The 20,320-nt window shown below is 36.3% G+C and overlaps 1 protein-coding gene across 1 annotated transcript in view; it reads right to left on the bottom strand.

Annotated features, from left to right (window-relative positions):
- EML5 (EMAP like 5) overlaps nt 1-20,320 on the bottom strand; it is a 182,298-nt gene that overhangs the window by 130,540 nt on the left and 31,438 nt on the right. The window contains exons 6-8 of the mRNA XM_027844842.1: nt 13,946-14,081; nt 9,943-10,144; nt 3,948-4,085 (exon numbers count right to left, since the gene is read on the bottom strand). Of these exons, the coding sequence (XP_027700643.1) occupies nt 3,948-4,085; nt 9,943-10,144; nt 13,946-14,081 (476 nt within the window). The remainder of the gene's footprint in view (nt 1-3,947; nt 4,086-9,942; nt 10,145-13,945; nt 14,082-20,320) is intronic.

Below are 20,320 nucleotides of genomic sequence, written 5' to 3'. Positions count from 1 at the left end.
TTGCTCTCTCCAAAGTTACCAATGATTTCTTAATTGTCAGATGTGATGGCCTTTTCTCAGCCCTCATCTTTCTCCACCTCTCAACAGAATGTGACACTGCTGACCTCTCTCCTCTCTGGATTTTCATAATACTGTTCTGTCTGACCACTGTTCGGTCTCCTGTTGGTTCATTATATATAGGGATACTCCAAGGCTCTCATTTGTTGCCCGTATCTCCTTCCAGGGGTCTCACTATCATCTCTATGTTAATGCCTACTAAATCTAAATATTGAGCCTTAGTCTCTCTTAAGCTCCAGTCAACTGTTTATCATATATTTCAAAATGCATGTCTAGTAGATAGTCAAAACACATCATGTCCAAAACTTACTATCTTTCATCTAAACATTCCCCTACTCCTTCTGAACTTCCCTATTTTTGTCATATACACAACCATTCTATATGTCACTTAGGTTTACATATTTGTCGTCAAACAATCCCTCAACCTAACATATTCAATCAGTTGCCAACATCTTGTTTCTATTTTGCAAACATTTCTCACACCTACCTCCTTTCTTCTACTCACATCCTGGTTTAGACACTGATCATCTCTAACCAAGACTTTTGCAATAGCCTTCATCATAACTGGTCTCCTTGCCTCAAGTCTCTTTCCTTTCCAATTCATACTCCACAGAAATGCTGAAGAGATGTTCTTTTTTTTTTTTGTGAGCCAATTGGGGGTTAAGCGACTTGCCCAGACACACACAGATAGGAAGTGTTATGTGTCTGAGGTCGGATTTGAACTCAGGTCCTCCTGACTCCAAGGCTGGTGCTCTATCCACTGTGCCACCTACCTTCCCCTTGAAGAGATGTTCTTAAAGCACAGGTCTGATCACATCACTTCCCAAATCAAACTACAAGGGCTTCCTATTGGCTCTAGGATCATCTGCAAACTGCTGTTTGGCTTTTAAAGACCAACTCAGTCCCATCCCAACCTACCTTTTCAGCCTTAAATTACTTCTGCCCTGTACTCCAAGATGCAGCCAAACTGGTTTTCTTGTTCTATTCTATGATTTTGCTAGTCACTCTGTATCCATTCCCACAAAGATTATTTAAAAAACACTATACTCTATGACTCCATTTCTACATAGAAAGCAGACAGAAAGCAAGGAGTAGACATGATCAAGCAAGTCTGCATTGGACTTTAAGATATAGCAAAAATGTGTGTGTGTATGTCTTTGAGTATGAGTTACTGGATTAATCTGAATGGCTACCCATCTGGCTGCATGTTACAGTTTATTATACACTTTGTTTGGTGAAGATGGTTTTACACCAATCTCTTTCACAATGCATTGGATTTCACTGAAGAAGTAATAGTGTTAGTGGGACTCGATGCAATTAGAACAATGTCATCTGTGAAAAGTGGCATTTGGAAAGTTTCAATATTTATTGTAGCACTTCCTTCTGTCATGTAGACTTCGCAACAGGACCTTTTTCATGACAACAGCAAACACCTAAGGTAAACGTCTCACTTTATTTAATGTCAAAACTCAGTAGATCACTGAACACACATGTCTTTGGATCATATACCTTGGAGAATCTTTGATAAATGAAACATATGTTTAGAAAACACTTTTATTAGAGAAGAGGCCTCAAGGCTAGATTTTGTTTTACCAACAAAAAACAAAAAAATTTTTTAGAATCAATAAACATCAGACAATGTGGGATCTTATATTCTCTCTCACTTCAGTAACTTACTGAAAGATTTATGGGTTAAGACAAGATAAAGAAAATGAAATACTACTTATTATAAGTACCTGATTTATGGGACTCATCACGAGCAAAAGACAGAAAAATATAAAAAGTTAAAAAAAGACTTAGATAAATCTATAAATAAAAATAATAGTGTAGTAATTTTAATTTATATTTAAAAAGCAGTTACAAAGCACTTCACATCTGCTTTCTCATGTGATGATAACAAGCTCTGAGATAGATAGGTAATTATTCCCTGTGGACCATACTGTCCATGGAGTTTTCTTGGCAAAGATACTGGAGTGGTTTGCCATTTCCTTCTCCAGAGGATTAAGGCAAACAGAGATTAAGTGACTTACCCAAGTTCACACAGCCACTAAGTGTCTAAGGCCACATTTGAATTCAGGTCTTCCTGACTCCAGGCCCCGCACTCTATTCAGAACTGAGCCATCTAGCCGCCCCAATTCTCTACTTTACAGGCAATAAACTGAGGCTTAGAAAAATTAAGTAATGTTTCAAGGATATAAAACAAATAAATGACAGGCCTGGCACCTGAACGTAGGTTTCCTAACTCCTAGTCTTCTGTTCTTTCCATTATCCTATACTAACTTCTCTACAGCATATCCCCAGCCTTTTAAGATTGACATTAACATGTACCACTGTTAGGTATAATACTGGAGTGTCACACTCTGATTCATCATGTTAAGTCCAATGATTGGATTAATTCTATGATCTAGCAGACATACTATGACCATTCTTTCCAAATCTGTTCTTTGGTACTTTATACTCTATTATTTTTACTCTTAGTCATATGGAAGCCAACAAGTAAGGTGATAGGAGTAGCAACAAATAATATGTTTCACACTATATAATGTGAGCTTAACTGGTAAGAAGTGGGGCTATCTGGTCAGAGAACATACAAATTCAGCAAACTAAATGAAATATTGGTAGATATAATCACTTTCTGACTATCTGCAATATTCTATTATGTACAAATGACCTATAAGAAACATGAAAACATCACTGGGTAGGTTAAACAGAAAGTTCAAGTAATTATGCCAAAGCATAATTATCACATAAAACATATATATATTTTCAGATATTTCTAATATTACATATTAGTAACTGTTCTCTGAGGAGAAATTATACAGCTGTTCAACTTTAGGTGGTTATTATTATTTAGAGAATCCAGTCAAAGGCTCAACTGCAAAAAAAAAACTGCTAAAATTATAATGATACACAAAATAAGTCTTAATGATAAGTTCTACAAGTGTTCATCTGACACTTCATTTTAAGAAACTATCTTATATGACAGGGCAGGGAAATTTAACCTAGGAATAAGACTCCCCAAAATAAATTTACATCTACAAAAAAGAATTGAAACTGGCTAGAGAAAAGATTATTTTAATATCTACACTACCTATAATATAAGTGAATGTGGAAGAAAACTCCGAGTTTAAGGAAAACATCTTAGCACATTGGAGCTTTTGCACCAATGGCAAAAATTAACTACAAAACAGTAATACAAGGGAGCAGCTACATGGAGTGGTGAATAGAGTGCTAGGCCTGGAGTCAGGAAGATCCAACTTCAAATTTGGCCTCAGACTCTTACTAGCTGTGTGACCCTAGGCAAGTCATTTAACCCTGTTTGCCTCAGTTTCCTTATCTGTAAAATGACCTGGAGAAGGAAATGGCAAACCACTCCAGTATTTTTGCCACAGAAACCCCAAATGGGTCATGAAGAGTTGGACATGACTGAAATGACTGAACATCAATAACTAATACAAAAACTGCTTGAGCAAGTTCTTCAAGATTTTCCAAGTATTCAAATATAGTAGGCAGAAGAAAATATTCTTCCCTAGAGCATGAAGTCATACAGGAATGCCAGAATGTCCCTTCCTAAGTTTGTGACAGAAAAGCTTGTTTTTTAGCTCTAGGGTAGAGAATTAGGCTGAGTGACAATCAGTACTGTTATCAGAAGTTATATATAATCTATTTATACTATATGTATGTGTAATATGTATATGTATTATAATCAGTACAAATATCAGAAACAGTCGATTTTATTTACTTTGCTATTATAAACACAAAAACAGAATAATATTCCATTTAAGTTTATAAATTATTTAAATGTTAAATATTTTTTATATTCAATGAAGTTAATAACTAATTTTAGATTGTTAAGAAATGTTATATACTTTTCTACCTTAATGACACACCTTACTCGAAGTACAGTCAAAGAACCATCCTTCATTCCAAGGGCAAGATGGATTCCATCTGTACTGACAGCTGCACAACGAATTGGTTCCTCCATATTACATCTTGCTATTAATGCATGATCTATTAGGCTCCATATCCTGTAACAAATATTCAATTAACTAAAATACAAACATTTAAAAAGGTATTAAATCTTCAATAAAGGCTCAATATAATAATCTGATTTAATTTTAAATAAAGAAATTAATATAACATTTTACAAATAGCCATATTATTTACCAATGGAATCATTTTTAATGATATTGGTAATATCGTAATTAAACTCTTCTCTGCTAGAAGTATGCTTAAAACAATTGATAGCTAGGCAATCAGTTCCTTTATAACAGCATTACCATACTGACTTGGCCCTAAGTACTTATTTTAAATTAATAAGTTGAAATTTTCTATTTTAACTGAAATTTTTATATTTAAGGGTCACACAAATGATGGTGCTATCTCATGAAAGTATGATTTAAGACTGATGCACGACCAAAACTTTTTGTGCACTACATATTCACAATTTAAATATTTATTTAGCTATACTTAATATTCTAAGGCAGCAAGGTACTACTGTACAATAGTATCGAGTGTTTTATGCAATACACAAGTATTAAACAACTAGAACTACTTAAACTTAATTTTTAATGATTTCTTTTTCTTCTTGGTTTATCTTAACTTCAATAGATGTGAAGGTGACTACCATGGCAAAAGGCAAGTGATAGAGGCTTGAGGGAAGTGAAGATTTATTTAGCCTTCATCCCACTCACCTAAGCGATTTCATACATGAAGTGGGTTTTGAGGATGACCTTGAATAAGGGGAGGAAGGGGATTTGTGTTTTGGTATTCTTGAAAGATGCAGTCAATAGCTTCTCTCTGATACTCCTTTTTTTTCCTTTTAAAGCAAAAGTATGTAGAAAAAATATGGCCTTAGAATCTTTCCAATCCAAATCTAAAGGGTTTTGAGAACAGTTTAGTATGCATCAGTTCCTCCTAATCAGCTGATCAAAACAGTTAAGAAAAGTTATATCTTTCAAAGATGATCAAGGAAAAAGCACTAGGAAATGACAATTAGTCACAAGAATATTTGTTTAAAAATTTCTCTGCACATAGGATGACGTAGTATAAAATTTAGAAAACACTTTGATGTTAATGAAGTTGAAAAAGATTGAGACTGTAAATTCAGATGGAAATTTGTTTTGGAAAATTATAATTAGGTTCATAGTGCTAATTAGTGTCTTGAAACAAAAGGCATTTTTCAAAGCTACGCATATTAAAGCAGAATGGCAAAAGGGAAAGGGAAAACGATTACATGCTCCTACTCCAGCTAGCCCTGACACTTGCTGCATGTTTTTAAAAACATCTAGTTGAACTGGCTATGGTATTATAACTTTGCCCTGACTAATGAAGAGAATTGTCGATTATTATTTACTCTGTACTTTTTTCTTAACGAATACAGAATCATGGAAATCCATACCACTAGGGAGAGCACTTGAAACAGTGAAACATTTAGCAACCTAAGAGCAAAGAAGAGTGGCAGAAGATTTGCGTAGAGGGTAGAAAAAGTTGTGAAGTGTAGACACTGAATTGAGGAGCTGCTTCTAAGAAATAGCATGTGTGTGAAAAAGATCTGGTAGTTTCAGAAATGTTGCATAAGCTCCAGAGTGTAACGTCAGTTCAAGAAGCTAATGTGATCTTAGGCTACATCAAGTCTTTTCTCTGTCTTCATCCTTCTTGACCCTTCTGCTGCAGGTGATGCTGTTGACCACCCCCTTCTCCGGGAATACTTTCTTTTCTCTGGATTCTATCACAGCTTTCTCCAGGGCATTTCCCATTTGTCTGTCCATTCAGTCTCATGCTCCCTAACTATGGTGTTTCCACTATCCTGGACCCTCTTCTCTTCTCACTCTCTTTTCCCCGTCGGTGACCTCATTAGTTCTCAGGTTTAACTGTCATCTTGATGAAGATAATCCACAGATCTACATATGCAGTCCCAGCTTCTTCCCCAAGATTCAGACCTATACTACCAACTATCTATTGAAAATTCACACTGGATATCCCAAGAGACATCTCAAACAAAAACAAGTATACAACAATTCCTACTCCAAACTTTCTCTCTTCCAAGCCTTCCCATTTCTGTTGCATGTACCGCCATTATTGCAGTCTCCCAGATTCATAACCTTAGTGTTGTCCCTGATTCCTTACTCTCACTCACCCCACAAATCCAATCAGCTGCCAAATTTTACTATTCCTACCTCTGCACGATCTCCTACATCCAACTACCTAATCTCAAAACTATCACCTTAGTTTAGGTCCTCAACATCTCTCACTTAGATTACTACAATTTCCCTAATTAGTCTCCCAGTCTCAACTCTTTCTCCATGACTGCACATCCTACAAACTAGTGCCAAAGTGATGTTCTTTAAGCACACATCTGATGACCATGTCACTCTTCTATTCAATCATCTGTAGTGCCCCCCCCTTTGCCTCTAGAATTAAATATAAACTGCTCTGTTTAACTTTTAAAGCCCTTTGCAACTTGGTCTCAATCTATCTTTCCAACATCTTTGTTCATTACTCTCCTTCCCACACTCTGAAATCGAACCAAAATGGTTTTGTTTCTCACAAAAAACACTCCAACTTCTTTCTCTGTGCCTTTACATGGGCCAATTTCCATACCTGGAATGAACCCCCTCCTCACTTTCCCCTTACAAAATTCCTCTTTTCCCTTAAGATACAGCTCTCAATCACTTTGTGCACATAGCCTTTTCTGACGTCCCAAATAGCTAGCACCTTCCAAAGCTACTTTTTAGCTAACTACTTTGAGTTTATTGTTTATACTTATTTATGTACTTGTCTCCTTTTAAAATGGAGTAACTCCTTGGCAAGTCGAAATTATTTCAGTCATTTTTCTGTCACTAGAACCTAGTACAGTGCCTGGCAGATAGCAGGTGCTGAATAAATCCTTGACTGATTTACTGACTTCATCATTCAAATGATCTCTTCAAAGTTACCAATAATCTCTTAACTGACAAATCTGATGACCTTTTTTCAGTCCTTATCCTTCTTGATCTCGATGCAACATTTGTCACTGTTGACCACAATTTCTTCCTAAATATTCTCTCTGTTTTTTACCCTCTTCTCTCTCAGTTCTCTCCTTCCTGTCAGTCTCTTTTGCTAGATCATCAGGTCCCCTAACTGCCAGGCTCTATCCTGCACTCTCTTCTCTCTATTCTCCTTCTTGGTGCTTTCTCTCTTGCTTTCAAAGCAACTTTCAAGCCAGGCCTGGAATCAGGAAGACCTGAATTCAAACTTACCCTTCGACAGTTATTAGCCGTGTGACCCTGGGAAAGTCACTTAACCTCTATCTTAGTTTTCTCAATTGCAATATGAGGATGATAATAATAGCACCTACTTCACAGGGTTGTTATGAGGATCATCAAATGAGACAATAATTATAAAGTGCTTAGCACAGTGCCTGGTGCATTGCATTATATAAATGTTATTATTATCATTATTAGTAACCACATAAGCTCTCAAGGGTTTAGTTGTCTTCATACAAATGAATTCTAGATATATATTTTTAGCCTTGGTCACCCCTAAGCTTCAATCTTGCAGCTAATTGCCAACTGGACTTTTTCCACTCAATTTCCCATATGCTTCTTAACTTCAATATATCCAAAACTAAATTCAATCCCCCTCCACAGCCCCTAAACCTACCCATACTTTTAAATTTCCACATTACTGTCAAAGGCACCACCATCCTGTCTTCAAGGTTAGTTCATTTCAGTTTGTATATTATGTGTTCTTTTACAGTTTTAAAGTTGTTGACTTTTGCTTCTTTGGCTGAAACTTGTATTTTTGAGTTCCAAATAAATCATGTATTCTAAGTTCTGTAACCTGTTTATTTCCTTTAGTTCTGTATTGGGAGTTCTGATTTCCAACCTAAAGCCTTCTTTTACACATTATATTCCTCTCTGGAGTCATTCTGGAGTTTCTTGCTATATTCTGTGATCTCTGAGGAGTCTGCATTTTCACTGCAGAATTTTGGTTCATTTACTCACTTTTCCTTAGGTTTTTAATGAGTCTCTGTGCTGGTTTATCGGCTTGGGAGATAGATAGGTTTACACTTAGCCTCTCTCTAGGACTATCTACCTTTCAGTCCTTCTCTTATGTTACCAGTAACTTGTCCTGGGCTTCCTGACTTCTCCTAGCTTTTCTCATCTTCACTGCTTCCCAGACTTCCTGGGGGTGGTATCTTTAATCTTCCCCATTTGGGAGCTATTAGGTCTCAACTAGATCCTTGCCTCTAATACACTCTATGGTAAGAAGACTGATAGCAGCTGAAGGGAAGGTCATCTTCCTCTCTAGCTGACTCTACACTCCCACATCGCCTGCCACCCTACAGCAGTTGTTACACCTTTCCTTAGTGGAACTGGGAAGAATAAATGTCCCCCATCTCTTGTGGGGAAAGAGTTTAACACTGTCTCTGCTGTGGGGGGTGGGGACCATAAAGAGTCCCCATTAGTTGGATCTTAAAACATAAACCTGTGAGGTTATTTGTGCTGGCAGTGAATGGCATGGTTTTAAGGTACCATCATAAAAGGATCTTAAAGTATGTCAGATGTCAATGTTGTTTCATGAGGCTTCTACCTTGTTCAGTATTTTTGTCTTTTTCATGAGCTTTAATTATCCTACATGTGGTGCATATTTCTTATTTTTGAGATTTTTAGGTTGGAGAGATTTGTAGGAAATAACTACTCTGTAATTTTGCTGATTGCATCTCCAATTGCAAGGTTTTTAAAGGGCCTACTCATTGAAGCAACATAGGCCAAAAAGAGGCAACCCTTAATTAAAAACTAAGATTAGGGAGGCAGATTCTATAAGAGTGGCTTAATTAATGGCTTAATTTAATGGCTTTTCCAACACCACTGCACTCCAGCTAGAAACCCTGAGCTTGACTTAGCATCTAGACCAGATCGGACTGGACATGCCTTTATTTATATCCAAAATTACCTGTGTTTCCTGAAGGCACAGGGACTAAATAAGAAAAGAATTAAGTCTTAATTGAAATAATAGATAAATCCAACAAAAAGGGCTCAGTCATCATACAGAAAAAAAAAACATTAAGATATAGGTAATTTTTCCCTTTCTTTGTTATTTTGACTACCTAAAAAAAATAAAAGCAGAAGATCTTTTACCTATAAAATGCAATGTAAGATAAAGGGAAAGCCTGTATTCTTTTCTGAGGAGTAAAGAGTTAAGGCAAAGGGGAGTGGTAGCAATGAGCCAGTTGGTGGCATAAGTGCCGGATGGTCAGATGAAAACGGGGCTCATGAAGGCACCACAGACACATGGTAACACGATCCTGGTGCCAATACCTGTGATTTTGGATCAACCAGATGGAAAGTAGTGTAAGTACAGTAGGTAGGGGCTAGTAAACCAAAGGGTAAAGGCTATATCTAGTTCTGTACATAACGTTTTGCTGTCATAGGGTTGCAGACACATTCAATCAGATCCAAAACCCGGATGGCAGTGAATGGCAAGTATAATTTATATGCAAATTTTAGAAGACAACTGTATCATTGCCATAGCCAGAGGTTGACTTCACAGGACTACTGCTGAGTCAGTCAGGTCATATTTATATGCTTATACACTCAATACTCAAATTAAGATCTATGATCTTAATGATTTGGAAGTTTCCTCCAACAGTGCTGATAACACTTCATCCATGCTTAACCATTTTATATGACTCTTATTCATGCTCTCCCTAAAGTTCACAATAAGGAAACCACCAACTTATAAACATATCTTTGAAAACTGTCCATTTCTAGAAGTTTCTAGATATATGCCAAATATATATCATTGACATAACTCAGTAAAGTTGGAATTTTGTGAAAATTAACAAAAATACCCTAAAGATAAATAACTACCTGTCCAAATAATTTATAATTTGTTTACCTGACTGACCGATCATCACTTCCGGTCATAGCCAGTGGCTTAGTTGGGTGCACTGCCAGGGCCCAAAGTTCACCTTCACAGTGTCCCTGCATAATCAGGAAAGGCTTATTTCGTTCATGTACCACAATTTCAAAAATTTCACTATCTTGTGTTCCAACTAGGATATGATCTCCTCGCCAACAAACACTCCTGACAGACAAACCTAGTGAAAAACAAAATGAATTTCATAACGTATAGGTAGAGCAGGGAGTTGCCTAATAGTATGATTTAAAATCCATCATGAAGATCTATCCTCCCTACCAACCCAGAACAAATCATTCTATCTGATTTTTTAGCAATAGAGATTCATCCCTTTAGGTTAAGGTTTTACCTTTTCAAGGATCATCGTTTACAATGCAAAGACCCCTAGAAAAGGAAACAAATTAAGGTGCTATCATTAAAACTGAGTATAAGTCAGTTTATTAAGTCATTTTTCTTCTGACAGCTAAAAGAAAGGGCACAAAAGGATGAGTAATTTTGCTGGTGGAAAAAAGGGGAAAATAACTTTATAGCACAATGCCTGGGAAAATATTCAACTCAATTCAATTCAAATAATCAAACACTTGTTAATGTTTCTTTTACTAGGCATTTGCTGTGGGCTAAGAGAACAAAGAGAAAAAATGAAAATTTCTGTCCTCAAAGAGCTTAAATTCACTAAGGCAAGATGAGTACACAAATAAATATAAAATATAGTCCAAATAAATGTAAATGTATAATTTGAGTGGAGTTAGCACATAAACAACTATGGCAGGCTGCACTTGAGGACCTAGAGGGCCACATTGTGGCCTTGAGGCAGGAGTTTTCCACCCGAGGGATCAGGAAAGACTTCAAGCAGGATAATACTTGAGCTGAGTTTTAAAAGGAACTAAGGATTCCTTGGGCAGAAGCAGGGAGTGAGAACATTCCAGGGATAAAGCTTCTATGCAAAGGCATAACAGTAAGAAATAGAATATCATATAGTGGTAACAGCAAATATGCCAGTTTGATTGGAAAAGAGAATATGTGGGGGGATAACATGAAATTAGTCAGGAAAGGTAAGTTGGAATCAGGATGCAAAAGATTTTAAATGACACAGGAGCCTGTATCTTATCCTACAGGCAATAGCATCTAACTAAAGCATTTTGAACATGGTCAACTATGGAGGAGAGGCTAGACAGAAGTGACTAAAAGCAGGGAAACCAATTAGAAAGGTAGCTTTGTGAGCAGGCAAAAGGAAATGGATGCAAGAACAGTAGAGGTATGATCAACAAGACTTGACAAATGATTGGATGCACAATATTCCTAATAGGAAGAGCAATGGAAGATAAAGTATCTATCGTATGTGGAGAGCAGAGAAAAGGTCAGTTTGGTTAGTTCAAAGAGTAAAGGAGGGTGAGTAATATACAACCTGGAGGGAAAAATAAGTTAGGACCAGATTGTGAAGAGGCTTTAAAAGCTAAACCTTTTATGGTAAGGATTTTTTTTGGCAGACTGGCACAATCTATGGATAATTTCTCAGGATAATGTTTTTAAATACATAAAATAAAATAGAAAGAATCACAAAGGAAACCAATTATCTTAAAATACATTTATCAAAATATTAAGATAAAAAATGTTCATGAACCCCACGTTAAAAACCCTGGAGCTAAACAGCAGAAGAGTTCATATTTTATTCTCAGGGGCTAAGAAGTCACTAGAATTCACTGACTAGCAGAGTGACATGGTCAAATCTGCACTTAAAGAAAGTCACTTTGGCACTAAGTATAATGCACTGGAATTAGAAAAAGACTTGAGGCAGGAAGATCAATTAGGAGGCCATTGCAATAATCTAGATAAGTGATGATAAGGGTCTGGACTAAAGTAGTAATTAAAAGAGTAGATAGAAGAGTAGGAAGAGAACCAGGAGAGAGTAGTGGAATGAAAACCTGGAGAGGATAAAGTATTGAGGAGAGAATAGTCAATAGTATCAAATGCAGCAAGCAGGTCAAGAAGGGTGAGGACTGAGGAGAGACCTTCATATTGGCAATTAAGGCAATTAATTTTTAAAACAGCAGTTTTCAGTTGAGTGATAAGGATGGAAGCCAGACTGCAAAGAGTTGAGAAGTAAGAAGAAAAAAGTGGAACAATGAGTATATATAGTTTTTTTCCTAAGAATTTGACTGAGAAAGAGAGAAGACAAACAGAATGATAATTTGAGGGGATGGTAAGATCTAGTAAAAAGGTTCTTTAAGGATGAAGGATATTTGGGCATGTCTGAAGGCAGCAGGAAAGGAACTAGTAGATAAAAGAGGTTGAAGATTACAAAGAAGTAATGATTGAGTTTGCGATCTATATCAGAGAGAGGAAGAAAGAAAGAGAAGGCGGGAGATAATATCCAAGAAGGCTGGGGGATGAAAAGGAGAGAAGACAGAGCTCATATCAAATTGCCTCAATTTTCTCAGTAAAGTAAGAAGCAAAATCCTCAGCTATGAGAGATGGGAGTGTGGCGGGAGAAATGCAGGAAACTTAAGGAGATAAAACAAAATTTGGAATATTTTCTACAGGCAGTGTGACACAGAAAATTATCGTTCAGTTGCTTTTCAGTCACATTCAACTCTTTGTGGTATCATTTGGGGTTTTCTTGGCGAAGATACTGGAGTGCTTTGCCATTTCCTTTTCCAGCTCATCTGACAGATGAGGAACTGAGGGAAACAGAGTTAAGTGACTTGCCCAGGATCACATAGCTAATAAGTATCTGAGGCCAGATTTGAACACAAGAAGATCAGTCTTCCTGACTTCAGGCTGGCACTCTATCCACTGCACTGCCTAGCTGCCCTGAGGAATCAGTTAGGGACACATAAATTTCAATGATTTTTAATGTTTCTCCCCTTAAATGTCATTCCTTCTTTACTTATTCAAAGCCATCTTTTAGGACTCAAAACATGAGGTTATGAAGTCTTTCCAGCACTCCAGCCCTCCTCTAAAGTCCTATATCACTCACTACACCATTCATTTGACAATCATGTGCCAACTCATATTTCCTGTATTGAACTGTTATTTATCTTTTTTTTGGGAGGGGGGCAAAGCAATCAAATAAGTGACTTGCCCAAGGTCACACAGCTAGTAAGTGTCAAGTGTCTAATGCCAGATTTGAACTCAGGGCCGGTGCTCTATCCACTGTGCCACCTAGCTGCCCCTTATTATTTATCTTAAATTATAATTTAACTTTACACATTTTTATGTTCTGCCTTTTCAATATGACTAAGTTCCTTGAAGGCAGCCATCATTTTACTATGTACCTAGCACAATGCTTTGGACAGAGGAAAAACTCTGTAATTCATTACTGACTGTCTCTCCATTCATGGAGAAATAAGAAGCCCTCTCTTATTGCAACAATTTTTTAAAATTAGAAAAGAGGGAATAATTTCCAATTACTGACTGTACTTAAAGAACTAAATTTTTATGAAATTGATACCCTATAAAAAGGGCTCACAAGGATATGATTTGAAAATAGTTTTAAAAATATGTTAAGTTCAGATGAAAGCAAAAAGACTGAAAAATACTGTCTAATCATTTTCAGAAAAAAGCTACTTTTCCAGTCTTTTTATTTATAGATGTTCACTTAATAACTATGATTGCACTGTATGCTGTTTTTTCTTCTATAGTTCCATGATATTCCAATGTTCAAGACTCCCTTTATGAGGTTAATATTAGCTTATCCATTACCTTGTTAGAAAAGAACAAAAACATATTTATCAATGTAAATTCCTGATACAAGTTTCTACAAGCATTTTAATTGTATGGAGCAGTTTTTGCAAAACACAGTAAAACTATAAACATAAAAGCAAAAATTCTGTTCTCAAATGAAAAGAAATCAATTGAGTTTGCAAGTTAGAGTGAAAGTAAAATTTCAGTTTATACTCCACATCTCTGCTCACTTATACAATTTTGTAGTCCATTTAACAGTTTACCCGATTATGACCCAATCAAATTCACAGCTTTTTACCTTTGTATCCTTGGTCTGTCTCCCTGAGATCAATTACAGTAATTGGTTTAAAAGTTAAATCCCAGAGGCGAATACAACCATCTCTGCCACCAGTAGCAAAGCCTTCCTCACATGCATTCATACTGAAAATTCCTGCCTATGGGAAAAAAGAAAATATCACTTAGTAAAGTGATTTTTTTTTTACAATTTCAACTGTGAAGGCAAAAAATATACTTAAAGTAATGGAATAATTTCATTTTATGACATATGATAAAACATGAGAATTTATGGCAAATTTAAAAAGCCTACATGATGGTCATATTTTAATAACTTAGAACCATATATCACCACTTTATTAACTGCATTATAAAAAGTAAACTGCATTATAAGAAGTGAGAAGCAGCATGTCATTAGAAGGCCTTGGTGCAAGTCCCTTGGACAAATATTGGCTGCATGACCCTGGGATATCAGGTAGCCTCTCAGTGTACTGATCAACTAAGGCTATGAATTTCAAAGAAGGTGCCAAACTGTGTAAAGTCTCCTCTACAGGAGTTTCCTATACCAGTGAAATCACAGTTGTAGTCCCTATTTCTGTTCCTAGGAAAGAAAGTAATGATTCGGTTAATTTTGTAAGTGAATAATCCAGTGCTTCACTCCTTTACCATAGAGAAGTTAAAGTACTGTGATAAATGATGAAAATGGCAACACTTCCAAAAACTCATTCCAGAACTAATAAGCAACTTCACCATTACCCACAAGTATACAGACAATTTCTATAAACTGGGAGTTGATTTGCAATCACATTAGTAAAAAAGTAAAGTAGTAATGTAATGTAGTAGCAAACTGTTTAGAGGTTCATAAGCATTTAAAATTAACATGAGCTATGTAAAATGTGAAATAGTATTAAAAATAAGACTGCTATGAAATTGCCTGAAATAGGTAATTCAGAAAACTCTGAACTTCATTTTTCTTTTCACCTTATCTTATAACAACAGTACTAATTATTTTTGTTTAAATTATTTAGTATATTAGATGGTAGGAATGCTTTTACAAATATTGCTTCATGGGTCTTTTAAATATGAGAATTATTTCAAAAACCACTGATGGGATAAATATTAACTTTTCCAGTCAGTTGTGAAAAACCTAAGGAATGTTGCAGTATCAAGTATAAAAAATATATATTTACTTACATGAATTATTTAATAGCTTTTTAACAACCAGATCCATGGTTAGGACATCTCTTTCTTTAAATTCTGCTGCCATTTCAGAGATGGCATAATTACCCTATTGGTTCCTCAATTCCACTTTCTTTTTTTTATTTTATATTTAAATTTATTTATTTTGAGTTTTCAACATTCACTTCCCCAAGATTTTGAGTTCCAAATTTTCTCCCCATCTCATCCCTCCCCCAACCCAAGATGGCATGCATTCTGTATACCCCTTCCCCTAATCTGCCCTCCTTTCTATTTCTCCCCCCTTCTCTTATTCCCCTACCCCGTCTATTTTCCTGTCGGGTAGGATATATGTCAATACCCCATTTCCTGTATTTCTTATTTCCCAGTTGCATGTGAAAACAATTTTTTTTAACATGTGTTTTTAAAACTTTGGGTTACAAATTTTCTCCCTTCCTCCCTCCTTACCCACCCTCATTGAAAAGGCAAGCAACTCAATACAAGTTATACATGTGTAGTCATGCAAAACACTTCCATAGTAGTCATGTTGTGAAAAACTAAGTATATCTCCCTTCATCCTATCCCGCCCCCCCATTTATTCTGTTCTCTCTTTTGACCCTGTCCCTCCTCAGAAGTGTTTACTTCTGATTATCCTCTCCCCCAATGTGCCCTCCCCCTATCATCTCCCTGCTCTCTTGTCCCCTTCCCCCCTTATTTTCCTGTAGGGTAAGATAGATTTCCATACCCCATTGTGTATGTCATTCCCTCCTTAAGCCAACTCCTATGAGAATAAGATTCACTCATTCCCTCTCACCTTTCCCCATTTCCCTTCCACTGTAAAAGCTTTTCTTGTCTGTTTCATGTGAGATAATTTACCCCGTTCTACCTTTCCCTTTCTCCTTCTCCCAGTATAATCCTCTCTCATCCCTTAATTTTATTTTCCAGATATCACCTCTTCATCTTCAACTCACCCTGTGCCCTCTATCTATCTATACATACATATAATTTTTTTCCCTTCCACTACCCTAATACTGACAAAGGACTCATGAGCTACAAATATCTTCTTTCCATGTAGGAATGTAAACAGTTCAACCTTAATAAATCTCTTATAATTTCTCTTTCCTGTTTACCTCTTCATGTTTCTCTTGAGTTTTGTATTTGAAAGTCAAATTTTCTATTCAGCTCTTGTCTTTTCATCAAGAATGCTTGAAAGTCCTCTATTTCACTGAATGGCCATTTTTTCTCCTGAAGGATTATACTTAGTTTTGCTGGGTAGCTGATTCTTGGTTATAATCCTGTCTCCTTTCACCTCCAGAATATCATATTCTAAGTCCTTTGATCCCTTAATATAGAAGCAGCTAGATCTTGTGTTATCCTGATTGTGTTTCCACAATACTTGTTTCTTTCTGGCTGCTGGCAATATTTTCTCTGTGACCTGGGAACTCTGGAATTTGACTACAATGTTCCTAGGAGTTTTCTTTTGGGGATCTCTTTCAGAAGATGATCGGTGGATTCTTTCAATTTCTATTTTGCCCTCTGGTTCTAAAAGATCAGGGCAGTTTTCCTTTATCATTTCTTGAAAGATGATGTCTAGGCTCTTTTTTTTTTATCATGGCTTTCAGATAGTCCAGTAATTTTTAAATTCTCTCTCCTGGATCTATTTTCCAGGTCAGTTGTTTTTCCAATGAGGTATTTCACATTCTCTTCTATTTTTTCATTCTTTTGGATTTGTTTTACAGTGTCTTGATTTCTCATAAAGTCACTAGCTTCCAATTGCTCCATTCTAATTTTCAAAGAAGATTTCTTCAGTAAGCTTTTGGACTTCCTTTTCCATTTGTCCAATTTTGGGCTTCTCCTCATTGGGTTTTTGGATCTCTTTTGCCATTTGGGTTAGGCTATTGTTTAAGGTGTTATTTTCTTCAGTATTTTTTTTGGGTCTCCTTTAGCAAGCTGTTGACTTGTTTTTCATGATTTTCTTGTATCACTCTCAGTTTTTCCTCTACTTCTCTTACTTGCTTCTCAAAATACTTTTTGAGCTCTTCCATGGCCTGCAATCAATTCATATTTTTCTTGGAGGCTTTAGATGTAGGAGCTTTGACTTTGTTGTCTTCTTCTGGTTGTATGTTTTGATCTTTTTTGTCACCAAAGTAGGATTCTATAGTCTGATTCTTTTTGCACTGCTTGCTCAAGATCCCAGTCAATTACTTGAGTTATAAACTCTTTGTTAAGGTAGGGGTCTGTTTCCAGTGTGGAGAACGTACTGTCCCAAGCTTCAAGGGTTTTGTTTTCAGAGATACTTCTAGGGACCTGTAAATTTTCAGTTCTTCCAAGGTGCTATAATCAAGGGCGAGGTGTTTACTCCTTTCCTGGCCTGGGCTCTGGTCTATGAGTGACCACAAGCACTCTTTTCTGTCTTGGAACTGTGAGGAGGATTTCCTCTCCACTGCCACTACAAGCTCCACCAAGCCAGCGCTCCTCCTCGCCCCAGGACCACCACCAAGAACTGTGACCTCAGATCCAAGCATGGGCAAGGCAAGAGAATCCTGCACCAGCAAAGAGATCTCCGTAATCCTCCTCTGATCAGCCACTTGATTTCCCCTTAGTCTGTGGACCAGAAGCTCAGGAAGCAGCCACCACCCTGGGGCCAGGCTCGGGGGCTGCAGCTAAGACCACTGCGCTTCTCTCTCTTACCGCAGACACAGACTTTTCCCACTGACCTTTTAAGCTGTCTTTGGCATTTGTGGGTTGAGAGTTTTGGAAACTGCCACAGCTACCTCTGATTCAGTCCTCTAAGGCCTGCTCCAGGTTTGCTGAGGCCTGTGCCGCCTGCACACTCAAGCTGAACTGCATTCCTCTCCCCGTCCAGCGCGATATACCTTTCCAATCAACCATCCAGGCTGTCTTGGGTTGTAAATTTGTTTCACTCTGTCTTTTTGTGGGTTCTGCTGCTTTAGAATTTGTTTAGAACCATTTTTATAGGTATTTGGAGGGGTTTGGGGGAGAGTTCAAGCGAGTCACTGCTTTTACTCTACCATCTTGGCTCCACCCCCCTCAATTCCATTTTTAATGACTCAGTGCCCTTTACTTGACATTGCCAATAAGTTGCCAAATACTAATTTTCTTTTCACATATATTACATATTTTCTTGATAATTTCTCCCTCCCAGTTAGCTTTAATAAATTATAATTACCTTTCTTGCTCACTTTACTTTCACTTTTGATAATCTTCCAATGATACTTCATATACCTTTGCAAATATGGTCAAACTCCTAACCAATCAATCCAAGGCTGTCCAAGGTCAATTTTTTTCTCACTATACCAGACTACTTTACAGTACTCTATGTTCATTACTCCTCTTTGCCAAATCAACTTTGTATTTACCTGGAGAAATCACTAAACCAGTACTGAGTAACCATTTTGCCCCTATATTATGGCCAGTTAAGCAAATCAGAAGGTTGGGAGGATGATGACCAGGTGGAGAAAGAGACATACATACAATGAAATACAGACAGATGGAGACAAAGAAAGTGAGAAAGATAGAAAAATAAAGGCGAAGACAATAGCAACAAAAGCAGAGGCAGCAGAAAAAGTATATCCTTTCGTGGAGTAACATCCCCATATTAAAGTCTTTTCTAGGCTTTACTTAAAATACTGTTAAACATTGTTACAGCTATGTTTCATTACCCCAAATATAGTTATAAGTGTTATTACCTTTAAGCTACTTGTCAAGTAGACCAAAGGAGGCCAAAGATTACATTAACTGCTTAGACAGGAAGATCTTTCTTCATTTTTGCTGTTAATTAAAGCACAGAGCCTTGCATATAGTACACAACGTTTACTGCATTGAATTAAAGCTATCCTTTGCAGAAAAGGTATATTCCTCCCATTTCCAATTTAACCAGTGGGCTATCCTTATACAATGTCCCTCTACATCTATGAGACTTTTAGTTTAAAAATTTAAATTAAATTATTCCATTATTTTAAATTAAATTTTAAATTAAAAATTAAATTTCAAAGAATAATTTCTTACACAGGTTTGAATTGGTATGATTACATATTACTTTTTAGAAGTTTTTTTTGGTTTATTTTGTTTTTTAAAGGAACTATAATTTTTTCAGTATTAGGAGCCAGCTGAAAGAACTCACTCTATGAATGCTGATAAGCACCTTGCCTGCAACATTTTCTTAGACAGTCACCTGGTGCACTGAAAGTTTAAGTGACTTGTCCAGGATCACATATCTAGTATGTGTCAGAGGTCGGACTTGAACTCTAGTTCTTCCTGACTCCGTAGCCAGCTTTCTATTTATTAAGCCAGGCTGCCTCTCCCAGACTATCTTCTATTCAGCTTAATTTGATATCCTCTATGAATGTAGAAAGAATGACTAAAACGATAAGTACTTGAACTTCTCAGAGAAATGTCCACATATTACTCCTATAAAACCAACATTTTATCTCTGAATCAATCCCATTTTACATGTTGTGCACAGTAAGAAAGATTAAAGTTTAAATCACATACTTATTTATACTTCATGCAAGTATTACATAGATCAATTAAGACTTTAAAAAGCACTATGGTACTAGATATGGAAGTAATTTACTTGGGAAATTTTAGCTATATCTTTCATAGGTGAAGATATTCTGAAATATAAGAATTTTTAGTCATGTAACCACAATCACAGATTAGAAAATTTATTTTTATTCCTCATCTATTAATAAGAAAATAAGGGCATGTAGCCCTGCTGACAAAAAAAAGTGGTAGACTGATACGTTAGTTTAATAAAATTTAAAACCTTTAAATAATAATTTAAATTAATTTAAAGTTTTCCACTAAGATATATTTAATGCTTGATAAAACATTTCAGTTAAGTAATTAAACAGTGTCCCTGTTACTTAAACTCTAGCTTTGGTTTGATAAATACACACATACACACATATATGTGTATACACATACACACTTAAATATCCTGAGCATATGTAACAGAGCTTCCTATATTTAAACATCCAAAGATTTTTTAGAAGACTACTTAAATACTTTGACTGCCAATCCCAAAGAAAAATATACCCCCAAAGACTTCACATGGGGATCCCAAAATGTTGGCAAGAGTCCAAATTCAATAAGCACATAATTCAGCTGAAATAACCCAGTTACAGTACCTGTATGATATTTGATTAAGTTTCATCAAAAGTAAAAATAACCTAGTCATGACATGGGATTATATCCCAGG

Source organism: Vombatus ursinus, unplaced genomic scaffold (assembly GCF_900497805.2).
Source record: "Vombatus ursinus unplaced genomic scaffold, bare-nosed wombat genome assembly UNPS02014945.1, whole genome shotgun sequence".
Taxonomy (NCBI): domain Eukaryota; kingdom Metazoa; phylum Chordata; class Mammalia; order Diprotodontia; family Vombatidae; genus Vombatus; species Vombatus ursinus.
This window is presented reverse-complemented; position numbering and strand designations above follow the sequence as displayed.